General features: G+C 40.3%; 1 protein-coding gene across 1 annotated transcript in view; it reads right to left on the bottom strand.

Annotated features, from left to right (window-relative positions):
- Positions 1–2,120: 2,120 nt before the first annotated feature.
- kif1ca (kinesin family member 1C, a) overlaps positions 2,121–17,945 on the bottom strand; it is an 81,800-nt gene continuing 65,975 nt past the window's right edge. The window contains exons 19-24 of the mRNA XM_079814082.1: positions 15,850–16,030; positions 15,472–15,544; positions 13,631–13,729; positions 11,664–11,834; positions 6,978–7,352; positions 2,121–4,508 (exon numbers count right to left, since the gene is read on the bottom strand). Coding sequence (XP_079670208.1) covers positions 3,597–4,508; positions 6,978–7,352; positions 11,664–11,834; positions 13,631–13,729; positions 15,472–15,544; positions 15,850–16,030 — 1,811 coding nt within the window. The 3' untranslated portion in view covers positions 2,121–3,596. The remainder of the gene's footprint in view (positions 4,509–6,977; positions 7,353–11,663; positions 11,835–13,630; positions 13,730–15,471; positions 15,545–15,849; positions 16,031–17,945) is intronic.

The following is a 17,945-nucleotide window of genomic DNA, read 5'->3' as shown; positions in this document are numbered from 1 at the left end:
AACACATTTAATGAATCAATTCCTCGATGTGCATCAACAAAATCATGTGACTTGTGCGCGATGGGACGGCATAACTGGACTAAACCCATCTTTTTGCACAGCAAAGTAAAGTCTGTCGGTATTCCCTTCCATTATTACCAGCATCGGCTTCTGAAAGAAAGATAACACGTTTATTGCGTTTCATCTGCGCAATGATAAACAACTAATTTATAATATACGCAAACGATTATATACAGTGGCTTCTCCTACTTTTCTTAAGATATATTTAGCAGCAGTTAACCCTTGTGCGTCAATTAAAAAAGGTTACACATAGGTAGCCTGGCTCCGCCCTCCTACGTACTTCCGCTCAATTGTCATTTTCCTTCAGTTCTCCGTCTGGGATTGCGGTATATTCTCTGGTTTTCTCCGGTCAAATTTTAACCGGTCCAATCAGCGAACAGAGGGAGTGGCTGAGAACGATGACGTTGATGTCATGCGCTAGTTTGAGATGACATCCATCACAACCGTACGCGATTGGTTATGGCAGATCAGAGTGGCTCAGGGCAGATCCGATAGTTTTAAACTTCAACAGAGTTCCCGCCTTCAAGGAAGTTAATGCTTGTCAATGGAGAGTGGCCAGACTCTCTGTACAAATGAAATGGACGATAGTCTAACACCTAGGTCCATAGTGGACAAAAATGTCCATGTCAAAAAAAATTTAAGCTTGGGAGCACTTGAGTTTGCTCTCCGAAGTTTAGAAAGTGAAACCAAAAAAAAAAAAAATGATAGAGGTTTAAGTTTATGAAAATTATCTATGAACATTATTTTATATACAATATATATTTTATGAAACATATTGAACTCTAAAACTGCCATATATCTAAACTAGTTGTGTTCCAAATTTGAGGTTGATATCTCAAAAATGATCTTTCAGTACAAATTAGTTTGGGCGCTGTACTAAATGTTCCCAGTTAGATGCCAGCAAAGCTCCACTGGTACACAGTGGTCGGATTTGAGAGTTTTCCGCTCTCAAATATTATTACAAGCACACACACACTCACAATATTTTTATTACACGCATACACACTACACTCTGACATCCATACCAACACAATTATAGCTGCATAATTTATCCAATTGGCTTTATAATATTATGCTGAAGCAGAAAAGGGGAATAAAGCAACTAAGCGAGTGTTAGCTTTATATTTAAACCTGAGAAAATGGCACCATCTGGTAAAAAAAATAAATAGTAAAAATGTAAATGTTTAAGCCTTGCCGACAGAATGAAAGCATATCAACAAAGATTGCATCATTTTATAGATAAATGGCACAGGGATTCAAAATGGCAGTTTTAATGGGTTTCAATGGGGAAAGTTTTATCCTTAAAGGCACAATATGTAATTTTTCACCACTAGAGGTCGCTTATTCAAAACAAAGGGGTAGTTTGATGACGCCTTGATTTCGCTGAGCTTTTATTATGCTACAGTCACCCCTTCCGCACGTGTGTATGTGGGGTAACACAGCACTGTTTTATCATATTAGATACATTCTTTGTGTGTGTTGAAAATTGTTATAATGTTAATCTGTGGGTTCGCTCGTCGGCTACTATGAGACACTTGTTCACACTGCAGTGAGCTAGAGTGATATTAGGCATGGTAAAACATGGCACTCGCGGTAAATTAAGAAAACCAGATTTAAACAATAAAGGCCTGTACACACCGGGACGAATATCGCACGCGCTTATCGCCAGCGTTTTACGCGCGTATTGAGTGTTCACACCCAAACGTGTAAATTCAGTAGAAGGTGGTGCTGCGCCTCTTTACGCTTCTGACACTCGCTTGTCACACAGAAGAAGAAGAGAGACAGTATTTACGTGCTTGCAAAAACCATTCACACACTTTTTGCTAACTGGCAAGCAGCATTAGCAGCTCATCATCTTCTTTGTGTACGTACTTCTTCATCGTATCAATGTGTGCTCGGCAAGACTGTTTTGTGCTTGAGCGCCACTAAGTGGTGTTTTACTGTAACTTCAGCAGCTCCAGGCACGTGAACAAAAGCGGCAATCTCATTGGTCGGCCAGTTTTTAACGCGCCACGTCAAAATAAAAAAACAAACCCAAGGCGTTTTTTTTTTTTATGACGCTTTTACGCCTGCCGTTTTGCGCGTCGGTGTGCACACTCACATTTGCGCCCTTTGTTTAGTCATGAGGCGTTAAACGTCGGCGATAAACGCGCACGGAAATGGTCCCGGTGTGAACAGGCCTTAAGACTAACTGTGTTGAGCTGTAAAAATATAATAATTCGTTTCCGGTCGATGAATGTCTCCAAACAGTTGCTCACCTGTCTAATAATACACATCATATATTAAAGTGTCTTTGGTGTTTCTATGGTTTCTACAAATAATCAAGGGTTATGCGGGGATGATGTCATTGATAGTGTCCTGGTTAAAATTGCTTATTTCTCATTTATGTTCAAGATTTAAACATTCTTGGAAACATTTGGGATAATGCAAGTACACAAGTCAACAAAATATAGTGCTTGTTGGATATTTTAATCTAAAAATCTTACATATTGTGCCTTTAAGGTCCTGAGTGTACCTAGTGCAAAATAGATTAAGTCAAGGAATTGGGTAAAAATACACACCTGTGCCAAAATGTATGCAGTTGGCATTAACACGTCAAAAAACCAAACCTGAAAAAGACAAAAATGTCCATAAGGTCATACAAGGGTTAATCGGGAAGTGACATTTTTATTCTCCTCGACTTACTGGATGGAAATGTTGGTGTATTCGCAAACGTTTTATGCAATATTCCCATTTTGCGCACAAGTTAAATTCATAACTTTGGATGGAAACATAGCTATCGCTTTGCTGCGTTATCAGTGTGATTGCACCTGAACAGAGAAGAGACAGAATCATTGTCTCTTTATCATAATGTGCCTGATTAAGACAAAAAAAAAAAGAGATAAAGAAAAAGAATTTGCCACACCAATTCTTTGCACTTAACGGTTTTAGGATTATGTATCCCATGTTTTATCATCCCCTAACAACAGAAGACAATTTCTAAAACGCATGCCCCTCAGGATGCAAGAATAAAACATGAATGAATGGCAAGATTAAAAAAAGGAGAAAAACATCAACTATAAAAAGGCAGCATCCAAAGCAGTTATGATTCTGAGGGCTACTAAATCACCAAATTCTTTGGCTTTTCAGAAGGCACAATGTAAAATCATCAGATACTCTCCAAATAGCTTCATAGGCCATATACAATACTTCTCAGGCCATAATGTCAATGTTGCAGTGCATTAAGAAGCTCAATTCTCTTGCAAATACATATGCTTTCAATTTATAACCTACTTATATATATATATATATACACACACATCTGAATAACATGTAGATATGTGCGCACATAAAATCAGGTATTGGTATGAAACTGCAATATGTACATAAAAATGCATGTGCATAAAAGGTTTTCGTACAGCATTGTTATTGCACTAGGGAGTTTCTCCCTTTCTGGACGCTCCCAGCATCTGAAACCCTTCCACAACAAACCACAACACGAGGGTCCGAGTCCTTTCCGAGAACTGTGCACAGGATCACGGTCTCCACAGATGAAATCAGGTCTCCATGGGGGTGCTGTTGTAATCTGGGATGGAAGGTGGATTGGGATTGCCTTCAGACCTAAATTGGCTCATCTCTGGAGGGTTGTCCTGCTTGTGAGGGTGCTGGTAGTGGTTGAACTGTGAGTGGGGGTGTTTGTAAAGACCTTGCCTGCTTTGGTTGTAGTTATAGTGCTGGAATCCATCTACAACAGCCTGGTCTGAAGCAAAATTGGGATTGTACCAGGTGTAGCGTGCTCTGCCTTGCTTGTGCTGCCCTTGCGCTGTCCCACCGTCTTTACGCTCAGCGTTCCCATCTTGCTCGTTGGTTAAATATCCATCGAATGGATTCCGTCCCCTGTTTCGTGGCCGTTGCCTGTTACCCCAGTTACCGTAGCCTCGGTTACCGTGATTGCGCCGTTGTTGGTGATGATTGTGTGGCCATTGGCCCTTGTTTGGCGTGGGAGACGATTGAAAGGTATGAACCAAATCGGCATCGGAGGACGGCTGAGCGGATGGGTCCTTTTCACATTCTTGGTTCGCAGATGGGCCCCAGACGAAGCCTCTGTGCTGGGGATTATTCTTAAAGGGGAACTGTAGCCTTCTCTCTTGAGGCGGCAAAAAACGTCCGGTGCCTGGCAAGAAAGGCCCATTGGGGTTGCGAGGGGTTTGGGAAACAAAAGATGGATTTGAGAATCGAGATGATGCCGTACTAAATGGGTTGTTCTGAGAGTGTCCCGAGGGAGCGGTGTAGAGGGCATTGTTTGGCTGATTGTTGGTTCCTTTGCGGCGTTTAGGGTCATGGTACTTCTCCGGGTACTGCCAGCGATGACGACCCCGCCGGTACCCAGAATCCTCATCGCGTCGGTGGACTTGTGCAGGCGGTTCATCACCTCTGGCCCCGTCAAATTCAATGTCCTCGTCGTCTCCCTGAAATAAAAATACCATGACATTGGCTTTAAAGGTTCACAAAGGTATTTGTTTAGTATTTTTAGCTCACTGAGATGACACAGACGGAAACAGAAATCATCATCATGCTATTCTTCAGACAGGATCTTTTTTTTGTGCAAAATATCTCTATCACTGATGCGTCCAGGTCGCTCTCGGTCCCCATTACAGGTCTAATAAAACATGACTGCTCTCATGTTTTGCCGCAGGACAGCAAGTACATTTTCTGTCATCTTTGCAGGACTGCAATATGAAGAGTGTGAAAATGAATATATTATAGCTTGGGATGCACAATATTATCGGCACGACATCGGAATCAGATATGAAAAAATTATGCCGATATGCCTTGCCGATATGATAATGTGTTGATATGCGCCTGCAATAACTCATGTGTGCAAGGACTGCTATAGCGATAAGATCATGTCAGCAGCATGTCACCTGTGTGTATGCCTACTAGTGTTGTCAAAAATATCGATATTTCGCTATGTATCGATACTGAAATATCTGAAACGATACAATATTCCTTTTCTACAGTATCGATATCAGCTGCGCTTTCCTCTCCGACTGACAGCGAGTTGACACGCACCCGCCTCCTCTCATTCAGTCCGTTTAATCCTCTGAACATTGCGAACGGGTGTTCTGCTGGATTTTTCCTCATGACAGTGTGTTAGTATTGGTGTGACCGGTCTGAATTTTCTAGATCTAGAATCTAGATTAATTCCAAGATTACAGTGAGATTAATCTAGATTAAAAAAATGTATCTATGCCACACCACTAAAATTAATATATTATAGCTAGGGAGGCACAGTATTATCGGCACGACATCGGAATCGGACGATAAACGCATACAATATTAAAATCGGCATCGGCCGATATGAAAAAATTATGCCGATATGCCTTGTCCATATGATAACGTGTTGATATGCGCCTGCAATAACTCACGTGTGCAAGGACTGCTATAGCGATAAAGATCATGTCAGCAGTGTGCGCATTCTTGAAGTGATAACAAGCAAAAACAAGCAAATACATTGCATGTATGGTGATTTATATTGACAGTTTTTAAATGCTGCCTTGAACTTGTGAATGCGCGTACAGAAGGACGTGACCGTCAACGCAGGGTTGCCAGGTTTTCACAACAAAACTAGCAAAAAACAATTGCGCACGCAGCAGCCTCCACAACAGCAGAAGCCTCCTCCAGGTCCTAGTGCCCGCCCACTATAATGTTTAATATATATATATATATATATATATATATATATATATATATATATATATATATATATATATATATATATATATATATATATATATATATATATATATATATAGTGGTGGGCATAGATTCATTTTTTTAATCTAGATTAATCTCACTGTAATCTTGGAATTAATCTATATTAATCTAGATTAAAATGGCTCATTTGAATTCTGCCGAAGGCATTCAGAATATGTGTGCTCGTAAGTGATCGTTTGTCTTTTTGTAGCTTGAATAATAAATAACTTCTGTCCCTTTAAGACCTGACGCACGCATGGATCCCAAACACAGTTCCTGTGAGCTGGTTACGACTGTGTTTACGTTAAAACTCACCAAGATGGGCAATGAGACATTTTTGAGTGTATTTGACCATTAATAAGCTGGAAAAAGGAGCTAATTTTTTCACTTGTATGTCAGAGGTGGCTTTATTACGGTATGTGTGTGTGCGCTTCAGATGAGTGCGCGAAATCTGCGGGAATTAGTAGAATTAATGCAATGTTCAGAGGATTAAACGGACTGAATGAGAGGAGGCGGGTGCGTGTCAACTCGCTGTTGGTTGGAAAGGAGAGCGCAGCTGATATCGATACTGTAGAAAATGAGTATCGTATCGTTTCAGATATTTCAGTATCGATACATAGCGAAATATCGATATTTTTGACAACACTAGTAGGCATACACACAGGTTCGAAGACTCGTTCTCTCGCCCCCTACAGTGCAATTCGGCCTATACATCCGCGCTATAATATCAAGGTGATATTTAAGATTAAGTTTCCTTGGAAAGTTTCCAGAGATGTTCCACTCCTTTGTAACCCTCCTACCAATAACTAGAACTACCAGTGCAAAAGGGGCTAATGATTATTTATTCCACAAGCAAAACTGTCTAATAATAGGATGGTTTTACAAGTTGAAATCAAGCATAGTTATTATTTTAATGTTGTTTGGGACAGGTTTATCAGGAATAATTAATGTCATATTAACAGATCGATAATACATTGACTATCTTTTCTTCAGAAGTGAAAATTGCATAAATTTTAAGCACAGCTAGCACATATTTTCTAGGCTGGTGGAAGTTGCGTAAGGCGAGTCAATCAGATTTTCAGCTGGCACTTGCCAGTTTTGTTTGCATCATACAGTCAGTAAATGGACTGGTGAGAAGTGTAGGTACATTTTGTGGCTGTTTCTAGATAAACAAGCGTTACCTGAACTTCGACAGGGAATATTTTCTCCATCTTCACCATGCGATCCCTTAGCGATCGTATCTCCTCATCCTTCATATTATTCTGCAGCTTCACTTCCTGCAGTATATCAGTCAACTTGTCAATGTGAGCCTTGAGATCTCCCATATCGGCCTTTCCTCCCTCATTCCCTCCTCCTCCTGCTGTTGTTGTTCTTTCCTCCCTGTCTCCCTCCTCTTCTCCGATGCCCACAGTCTCACACACATCCTTCGCCACGCTTTTCCAGGTCTCTCTCTCCTGAGGGTCTTTTTGGCTGTATGTCCGACAAAGCTCCTTCATCCTGACAATGGCCAAGGCCTCGATCTCTTGCCGTGTGTGCCTAAAGTCTCCGAGCGCCACCTTAAAAGGAAGCATAAAAAGAGATGTTCCTATTAATGTAAACCCCTGCTTATGTAAGTGTCTGCAAGTTAGACATTAATATACATATGGTCGGTGACAAGCCAAACAGATTGGTGCATGCAGTTTTGAGAAAGCTTTTGCCGTTGCTATGTGCAATATGCATCAGAGAGTGTGTAGACGGCCCATCTCAGGCTAAAACACCATTCATACAAAGTACGATAACTAGAACGATAATTAAATAGTCCTTCTAAATGTAAAAGAATAGCAGAGTCCACACTAAAACGGCACAGAGGAACAATAATATTGGAATCATTTTCAAAATTACTTTTTTGACGTTAGTTGACGAGAAGAGGCTTAGGGTGCTTTCACACTTGGCTCGATTGTTGCTCACCTTATTTGTTTGTTTTTGAACAAAGCTTCAGTACGTAATGGCACTTGCGTCTATCTGCCGCGAATGTACTGCAAATGCTCTAAAGAACGCTGAAGACGAGCAGAAATGAGATCTACAGCTCTCTGCTTGCAATACGTCAGTCACGCTCGCCAGGAAAATGAGTGAAACGCACACAAACACACATTTTTAATCACATCATACATCATTAATAGCGGTTCACTTCTGCGATTTAGTACGGTTGCGTTCACATCAGCAGCGAACCGTACCGGAGTTCACATGAACCGAACCCCAGACCACGTTTTTAAGCGCACCCGAGTTCGGAAGACAGCGTTCACATCATCCAAATGAACCGAACTCTGACATCAATCGAACCCGGGTGCGCACCAAAAGTGCTAGTGTGAAAGCACCCTTAAGCTTTGTTTATACTCGACCCGTCCGCACGTGCGGCAAAAATAACGTCAACGCGGAGTGGGCGGTCGTGCACGTTGGGTGCGCAAGACCCCATTTCGCCTAGCGGTGTGCAGCGCATTTTTTTGTAACAGCGCGCGCGCGACTCTGCATCCGATGATGAACGAGTTCTAGGCGAATCTAGCCGAGCATGACGTCTTATCACACCGGCACCCAGTTTGCACATACAAATTAGGTGCTTATATTTACAAAATGAGTCTTCAAAAGCAGAAATAAGCCCTTTTAAATAAAGATTCATGTTTAAAAATTCACGAAACTAAATGAAAATGTTTAGTGAAATTAGGAAATATTTACGAGATTGTTAATTTAGTTGTATACATGTGCATATATTTTGTTCTCATGTCACAAGTAATATCGAGGTTTATTGAGGTTTACACAATTCTTTTATAGTGTGGTTTTCGGTGAAGTGTACTAAAATAAATATCATCACCTGTGTACATTAGCCCACTTCTTCTCAACGCTTTTTCCTGATGGATTATAGAATAATTACTCAGAGTCGCCCTCTGTCGTTTCAAAGAATAGCACAACGGCGAGCGTGTCGAGTATAAACGCCTTGTCCGTTTGGGGAGGAGCTCGCACAGTCAGCGGATGCTCGCGCTACGGAGCCAGGCCAAAGTACACAAGGCTTCAGGGCGTTTTCACACCTGAAAGTCCACACCAAGGTCCGAACCAAAGTTCATATTTTGATACATTTTATACATTCGGTTAGTTTTGGTTTGGTTTCACATTGCAATTATGCGAGCGCACTAAAGAACTTTACATGACATACTTGCGTCCTGTCGTCATCATCTATGTGACGCAGACATTGATCAAGATGTTCAAGAGCAATGCAAGTGATCGCTCAGACGCCTCCATGTCACGATTGTTGTCTGCTATAGCCCATTTGCTTCTTATTTATTAAATACAGGCAATTGGCTGATAAAACATTGATTCAAATTAAGATACAATTTATACAAAACGAAATTCACTTTAAAGAAAGGCTTTATACCAGGGGTCTCAAACTCGCGTCCCGCAGGATGATATTTCGTGGCCCCCTTCTTGACATCAAAGTTTAGTGTTAGTGCGGCCCGTGCGTTGCTCCGAGTCGTTGCGTGTGCAGCGCTTGCTGCCTCCTTTGTGTGTGTGTGTGTGAGAGAGAGTTGACTCGCCCCTCCCTCGTGCAGTATAATTGGTTGACACCGTGTGATTGACAGGAACAGACGAACGAAGCTGATCAGACAGTTGAAACGAATGTGGTCTAACAGCGCTCATCAATGTCAAAATGATTGAGATGGCCAATCAAATCAAAGTATGCGGGGTTTATGTTCTCTTTTGGCTCGTGCACACTGCACAGTCTTCACACACAGACGAGCGCGTCAAACTATCGCTTAATGCCATTGCTGAGAGAGACTCTATTCTTTCCGGTGAAATCAAAAAACAAAATCCAAACGTGTCCATGGTCTTATTATACAATCATTGATGAACATTTTAATGAAGAGAAACTATATGACAGTGGATTAGAACCCGGAACCTTTGACACGGTTGACAAACATTCTACCACCAGACCACAAGGGAATCTGAAAGTAAATTGCGGATGTATTTATTCACTCACTCATGCAATGAATATCGGGACTAATAATATATATGACGCAAATTAATGCAAATATTGTTTACAAATAGTCCCAAAAAGATTATTTCCCAACTAGAATTAGACCTAGAATTTCGCTCACTGTTCTGTTTGACCTGGTTACGGCCTTGCTGTGAATTAGTCTATTATTTAAAATAAAATTAAAATCATTCATTATTTCATATTACATTATTTAATTTCTATAGGCAATATTTAGTTCAAATTCAGAGGAACAGTTCATGTTCAGAAGAAACATTCATGTTGAAGAACTGTTAATAATAAAGATTGAGAAGATTGGATCAGTTGTGCTACTTTTTTTTTTGCAATACTTGAATGTGTAATACTTGATGCGGCCCAGCCTGACCCAGAGTCTACCTCCAGCGGCCCCCAGGTAAAATGAGTTTGAGACCCCTGCTTTATACAAAAAAAAACTTAATGAAGTGTTCAAAATCATTTCTGACCTTCTGTCTTCAGACATATTGGGCATCTTTTCACTTTTCATAATCAATATAGCCTAGATGAAATTTAAAAATAACATTATAATATTCAAACATAAACAGGAACTTCCTGTAAATGGTCTGAAAGTCCAAACCATACAGAAAATGCTTTCACACTAGAAACGAACCGAACCTTTGTTCAGTTTGATCTGGACCGAGACTACCTCTTTTCATCAGACCAAATTTCATCTGTTTGGTCCGGACCGTGGTTTTTGATTCGGACCAAACTGAAAAGTCAGAAAATCCAGACCAAACAAGGAAGGTGTGAAAGGGCCCTTAGTCCTTTTAAGTAGTCAGCTAGTCGCTGAAAATAAACTCCACAGGAAGTGGCAGTGTCACACAGTCCATGATGGACAGACTGTTATCACAGCTGGTCCATGTGGTAATTTGTGTCGGGCAAGAAATCCAAATGTTCGCTGATCATTCATTGACCTTGTGATTCATTGACATTTGAAAGTTGTAGCCTAACAACGTTTGCCACTTCACTTGGCCGCCCACTCTAATGTTAACCTAGATAAATGTGTGCTATTTTTAGATTCATATCCAAGTGTTTGTGTGGAAGCTAAATTAGTACAGCGCTTCCTGCATGACATTTAATTTAACGTCTAAAGGCACATTCACTATACTGCAGATATAAGAGTCAGTCATCAACTTCATCTTTGCAGCCGACACTGACTCAGACAACACCAGTACATTAATAAATTATTAAAACGTTCAGACAGATTCATAATAATTATTTTTTGGGGTGTGCTTGAGCACTTAATTTATATCTTAAAGGCTCATCACTATGGTTTAGTATTTCTCTGTAATGAAGAATGTTAGCAATGTTAGAAATAATATTCTTTCTCAGCCCTAGTTAAGTCAGTGCCTGCTTTTTCCCGTTTTAGATTTAAGGCGTTCACACTTGTAGTTCGGTTCGCTTCTGGTCCGCTTAGCATTCGCATTGGCATTTTAACACCAAACATAAAAGATACTAAACCTGGTCGGCTTTTATCACATTTGTTTCGTGACATCATTTACCGAACATCCAAAACAATGCTGTGTTTTGGCTAAATTCACTCATTGTATGTGCGTAGCTACACATGATGGTATTTTGTCCAGTCTTTGGTCCGTGCTGTGTTCAGATTTCATCCGAACCACACCAGAGTTTGTTTGGAAGCAGATCAAGACCCATCTTTTCAGCATCTCAGCCCGCTTTTTTGGTGCGCACCAGGGTTCAGATGTCAGCGTTCACACTTATTCAAATGAACCGCACTAACAGAGCAATCGCACCAGGGTTCGTTTTATTCCAACCAAACATTCCAAGTGTGAACACACCCTTAAAGTTACATTCAAAAACAACGAGGCACCTCATAGCAGATCTCTTTAACAGCCTGTGTGCGAAGCTCTTCCAAGCTGAGTCTGTGTTTGGACTCCTGGCTGGTAGGTATGCGGCGGCGCTGGGGGATCTGATACACACGTAGCGGCTCCCTCCTCTTCCCACTGCTGGGCAACCCACACTTCTTCACGATAGACTGCATCTGCAAACATTTAGCAAGAACAGAATATTTACTTCCTGTCCAGAGTCAGAAATTAACTGTTCAGAAACAGTAAAACAGAATGCAGGTCTCGAGACAAGCTTTAAAACTATTTTAAGGCAGCGTCTCAAAAACACTTAAGGTTTAAGATTAGAAGATTAGAATAAGATTTAGAAAAATGACAGAAAAATGCAATGATTGATTGATTGTTTATAATTTAATGCCATGCCACCAACCACGGCTATATTCATGGCAAGAACAAAGTCAAAAAAGAAAAAAGTAAAAAACGAACACATAAAAACTAATAAAAAGTTATATACTTATATAAAAGGTTTATCTGATAGAATCAAATTAAATCTGCTCTCATTTCATTAAAAATTCACAAAGTTGTTTTTCTTGAGGTAATCAAAACCTTATTTAGCCATTTAGGTTTTTATCAAGAATAAGACGCATAATACATAATATTCTGAATATTCTAATAAATAGTTCCTCTCTTTCTTGGAAATGTAACATTATAGTAAAATACTGCATATTTAGCAGCATAACATGCAACTAAGGTATGGGAAACATTAACATAATTACATTTCTGTTTTGATATTCGCACTCATGTTGTTCCAAACCCATGTAGCTTTCTAGTATGGAGAACACAAAAGCAGAATTTAAGAATATCCTGGCTGCTCTTTTCAATACAATGAAAGTGTATGAAGACCATATAAAAGCTTTTTGAACAATGATGTAAATAAAAGAGTTATAGTGCACAGGTATGGATGAAAAACTACATATACACAAAACGGAGAACAAACAGCAAAGCCCTATTCAGACAGTAATTGTTTCTCATGTGGACGTCCGTAAAAATAAATTAGCATGCCACCTCAGAGATAAAACTCTTGCATTCGGATGGTGATTTATTCACGGTGGAGGAGCAAGTTTTGTGATCCTGCGCACCTGGGAACGCATGTTTGTCTGCTGTTAATAAAATGCCGGCTTGGAATAATAAGAATAAATTCATATTTATTTAATAATAGGAAATGATCAATTATTTAAATCTCCTGTTTAAAAAAATAGGAAGATAGGATGTCATTTTAAAAATGTGGAAATGAGCGGAAATAAGTTAATACAGCCTCTTATTTAAAAAAATATTATTCTTGTACATACTTTCCAGCATTTCAGAAATAAAAGTGTAGGCTAGATCTTTAAAATGCATCTAAATTATAGCGAAGCGCAACGATACGGTGCTCCGGAGTGGTCAAAAAGTATATAAACAATGAATTTTGAAGCAATCTTTTTTTGAAAACTCAGGGATGTGGATTTGGACGGCAATTATATTACCAAACGACCTTGGTGTTTGTCTAAAAACAGTAGGTAATACGTGGGTAGTGGGAGAAAAACACTGACATTCTGAAATTGGACGGCAATAAAATCACTGACTAGCCCCTGTCAATGATGAAAATACCTTACAACCCCAGGAGAAACCATTACAGTCCGAATAGGGCTTAAGAGAGAACAAAACACACACAACAGTGTACTGAAAGGAACAATAAATGAGATACCAAAGCTGCTTTAAGCCAAGCCTCCAAGGGTAGCAAAAAAGTGTAATGTGTAACACAGGGAAGGAGACCAGAAGGCTTTATTTTATGGAAGTCAATGGGGGAGAGGTTTCGCTACGCTGAATTAACTGCTTTGAATTGACAACCTAAGCAATTTCAAAACAAGATTGGTTTGCATGGGTTAGAGAGAGACAAACTAAGTAAACCAGTCAAATGAATTCGGTATCAATGTGTTACAGTGGTGTGTCTGACCTTGTTGGCTGGTAGTTTCTCCCTGAGAGACGAGATGAGCCTCCAGCTCTCCTCACAGGACCGCTTATCTGAGTCATCACCACTGTCTGAGTCTGCATACTGCACAGAGATAGAAAGAAACATTAGCTTGTATCTAAAACCGCATTTACTGTCACGGGACCTCTAATGGACTGATTTGGAGCGCTTCTGCACACAAAACACATAGCCCAAAGCACACAGGAGACTGGACTCATGATACAGTTTGATGCCAAGCTAGGCCCACAATGAAAATCTGGAATTCAAAGACTAATTTAAAAGTATTTGCAGTATTGTGAAGAAAATTAAACAAAGAAAAAAAAAGTTTATAACAAGGTTATAACAACGGTATAGGGTACCAGACTGACCCCTGCCCATCTTGATCTTTCTAAACAAGAATGATTGGGACACAATGTGTGGGTAGACTAAAGGCCCCGATACTTCAAGCTAAATCGAAGAACGAACCAGTGTGACAATTTCAAACAAAATCAGGCCAAAACAAAGAGTTCGAAACAGCTTTTAACCAAGTAAACTTTCCTGCTGGTAAACACCGTCGTACCGTCGGTAGGTGTTGCTCTGAGGCTTTGCCTTCTTTGACATGGAAATATTCTCTGGTTCATATCTTCTGTTCAGTCCGTCGAGATCAGACATGAATAAAACATGAACAGACTGGAGAGCCGCTTTATTGTAGAAAATTAAGTCTTAATTTTGACACTGACAGTGTTTTCAAGTTTAATCCTGTAAAGCTGCTTGCATTTAAGCAATCTATTGTATAAAGTGCTATATAAATAAATGTGACGTGAATTTCCTAGACTGACGAATAGAGCTTGTGCAAACACGATCACATGCTTTCTTAACTGCCGTTTTCTCACCAATGTCATTTTTGTTCATTTTGTTACTGGGAGGAAAGCGCACAGAAGCACATATTTACATGTTCATCTAAACCTTGTTCACATCAGCGTGGATGCCCTCAGGATGTTTGAAGAAACTTTTGCCATTTGTAATGTCTATTTGATCACTTGTTTTGTTGTTAACAGGTTAATAATGTTGATTTAATCCAAATTTCCTAAAGGCCCTGTTTACACCTGGTATTAATATCCGTTTTGGTCGATCGGATCACAAGTAGATGAGGGAGACACATAACCGTTTACAAGTGGTGTTTCTTTTGTCCACTTTCAATCACTTCTGTCCTGATTTTTTCGAGGGGAGGGTTTATGGGCGGGCAAATCTATGGGCTTTTTCAGATCTTTCGATCTAATGAACAAAATAAGCTTGTGTAATTTACATATGAACGCGCCCGGAGACGACAGAAAAAAATACACAGAGCAGCAGCTTTATTTTCTGCTCTGACAGCCGCAAGCCCTGCCGAACGCTGTGAGTGTGTGTTAGAAATCAGGAATGGAGAGAGAACATGGTGCTTGGCATGTTTTTCGTCTTCAAATTAAACTTGGGTCTCCAGTCCACAAAGTTTAAATCTCATCTGGCTAGTGTGCTTCCCATAATGTTTACACGTTAGGTCAGTAAGCAAAGAGTGGGCGTCTTTTGCGGCTGCTTGAACGCATTCGACCACATGAGTGTTTACACTACGAATGCAGTCCGTTTGAATGCATTTAAAACCGGAAGTGGTCGAAAGTTGACAAGCTCAAAACGTTTTAGACCCCATTTACACCAGTATTTAGCGCTGTCCACTTGTGATCCGATCGACCAAAACGCATCTTAATACCAGGTGTAAACAGGGCCTAAATCTGCATCACAAGATCCTGGTCCTGGAGTACCCCCAACACATTTTGGATGTCTCTCTTATCTTCAACAGTGTCTTTTCTTACCAGTCTCTGTTGTTCCAGTATCTGGTCGGCCTCTTCCTTCTCTTTGCGGTACTGATTCTCCAGATCCTGCAGTCTAAGAGAGAGCAAATAATAGCAAGGAAACCCCGGGTGAAAAAATAGAAGCTAAAAGCACGTTTTACATGTTTTTTTTGCTGTTCTAGAATGGTCAGATGGACTACGAACTAGCCCTGCTGAGGTTGACGTAGACCATTTTGGTCATGGCTGGAAGATCAACTTGGACCAGCAACAAACCAGCAACCTCATTCCAAAAACCAGCTTGACCGTGCATTTTAATATTAATTTCAGATACATTTTTACAAGGCTATGACTTAAACACAGATTCATCCATATAGTAACATCTGTTAAATGTGTTTTCACCTCTTCTCCATCTCCTGCTTTATGTCAATGCCTTGTTTCTCCAGCAGTTCTTTCTGTGCGTAGCTCCAGTCCACAGGCTCCCCCTGCTGTTCCTGTGTGGCACTGCGCTCTCTCTCTAGGCGGGCCTGCTCAGGGTGGTTAAACCTGAACACATGGTTCTTCCCCATCACTATACGGTTACCTACACAAGCACAGGACGAAGAAGAACGAAAGCGTTTTTAAACTACGGTTAAGATGAATGTTGGGAATGGCATACTACCATTTCTGCAGCACACAGAACTGTGCATAACATGACAATTTTCTGTCGTGCGTGAAAAGGATATCTAGATGACTAGTTGCAGTTGCAATAAAGTTAAGTATACCACAGAAGAGAACAATGCACTGGTTGTTGTATTCCACAATTCAGCATGACTTTCCTTCTTTCTTGGCTGATCAACTGGCAAATGTAAATGGTTAAAGAGATAGTTCACCCAAAAATGAAAATTACTCGTTCATCTTCGGAACACAAATGAAGATATTTTTGGTGAAATTTGAGAGCTCTCTGACCCCCCCATAGACATCAATTTAATTACCACTTTCAAGGTCCAGAAAGGTAGGAAAGACATCATCAAAATAGTCCGTGTGCCTCCAGTGGTTGATGTTATGAAGTGACAAGAATACTTTGTGTGCAAAAAAACTAACAAAAATAACAACTTTATTCAACAATTTCTTCTCGTCTGTGTCAGTGTCCTACGCTGTTGACGTAGTAAATAGAGTGCAGCACTTCCGAGTTACGTCAGAGCTACATCAGAATGCCGGCTAACCATTGGCCGATGCTGTTCACGTGAGCACCACGACGCTTGCGTGTGATGCTGACCAATGTAAACTGCGTAGGAGACCGACACAGACGAGAAGAAATTGTTGAATAAAGTTGTCACTTTGGGGGAGTTTTCGCACACAAAAAGTATTCTCGTCGCTTACTTAAATTAAGGTTGAACCACTGAAGTCACATGGACTATTTTAACAATGTTTTTACTACTTTTCTGGGCCTTGAAAGTGGTAATTAAATTGATGTCTATGTGCGGATCAGAAAGCTCTCAGATTTCATCAAAAATATCTGTGTTCCGAAGATGAAAGAAGATCTTATGGGTTTGGAGCAAGCCTGTAGCACTCCTGCTCAAAACTGAAGCCCACGCATCTCGATCGCCCCCAGGTGGTTGGTCCCAGTATAGCCCCCACCCAGTGATGCCAGTAACGCGTTACTTAGTAACGAGTTACTCTAATTTGACCACTTTTTCCAGTAACGAGTAATCTAACGCGTTACTATTTCCAAACCAGTAATCAGATTAAAGTAACTTATCCAAGTCCCTGTGAGTTACTTTTTTTTGTCATTTTCCTTAGTAAAAATATATATTTTTGCTTTCTTGTTTAGTCTCAGCAGGGGTTTTCCTGCATAGAGAATTACGAGGCGGCCGCCTCCGTCTGTCGACAAAACTCAAGACAGGCAGTCACTTGCTCAGATTAGGCATGTCGTGATAATTAAATAATCATCAGAAATATATATTGTCACATTATCCTTCAGCAATCATTATTAGAATATTATTATTTGCTAGTAGCCTACAAAGTCATCTAAAGCCATTCCATAGCTGAATGTCTTTCCTCTGCTGTAGCTGTCAATCATTCTCCGTTCAGCAAAACTGCGCGTCGCGTTCGGTTCCAGCCAGCAGCACGGTAAAGCTCACTCCAATATGATATATTCCCGTTATAATACTTGATATGTTGATAAAATAATTTATCTTCCTGGAGTTTATCTAGCGGTTTCTGAAAGATGTTGTGCTCGAGCTACGCAGGTGACAATACAAGGACTATTAATTAGCATCACACGCACAATAACCAGAATTAAAAACTGTGAAGAAACAAATAATCAGTGAATGTTTGGACCGATATAGGCTACATAGTAGACTAGGATTTGTGGGCTCAACGCTCATCTTCTCTTTATGCCGTGAACTTTTCAATGTGCACTCGCGCACACTCTGACTCCATGTTGCTTTAAGCGCATCATTCTGCACCCGGGATGCGCATAAGCGCTTTGTTGCCGCTCTGTTTTGAAGCGTTTC

The sequence above is a fragment of the Gobio gobio genome (assembly GCF_949357685.1).
Source record: "Gobio gobio genome assembly, chromosome: 4".
Lineage (NCBI taxonomy): Eukaryota > Metazoa > Chordata > Actinopteri > Cypriniformes > Gobionidae > Gobio > Gobio gobio.
This window is presented reverse-complemented; position numbering and strand designations above follow the sequence as displayed.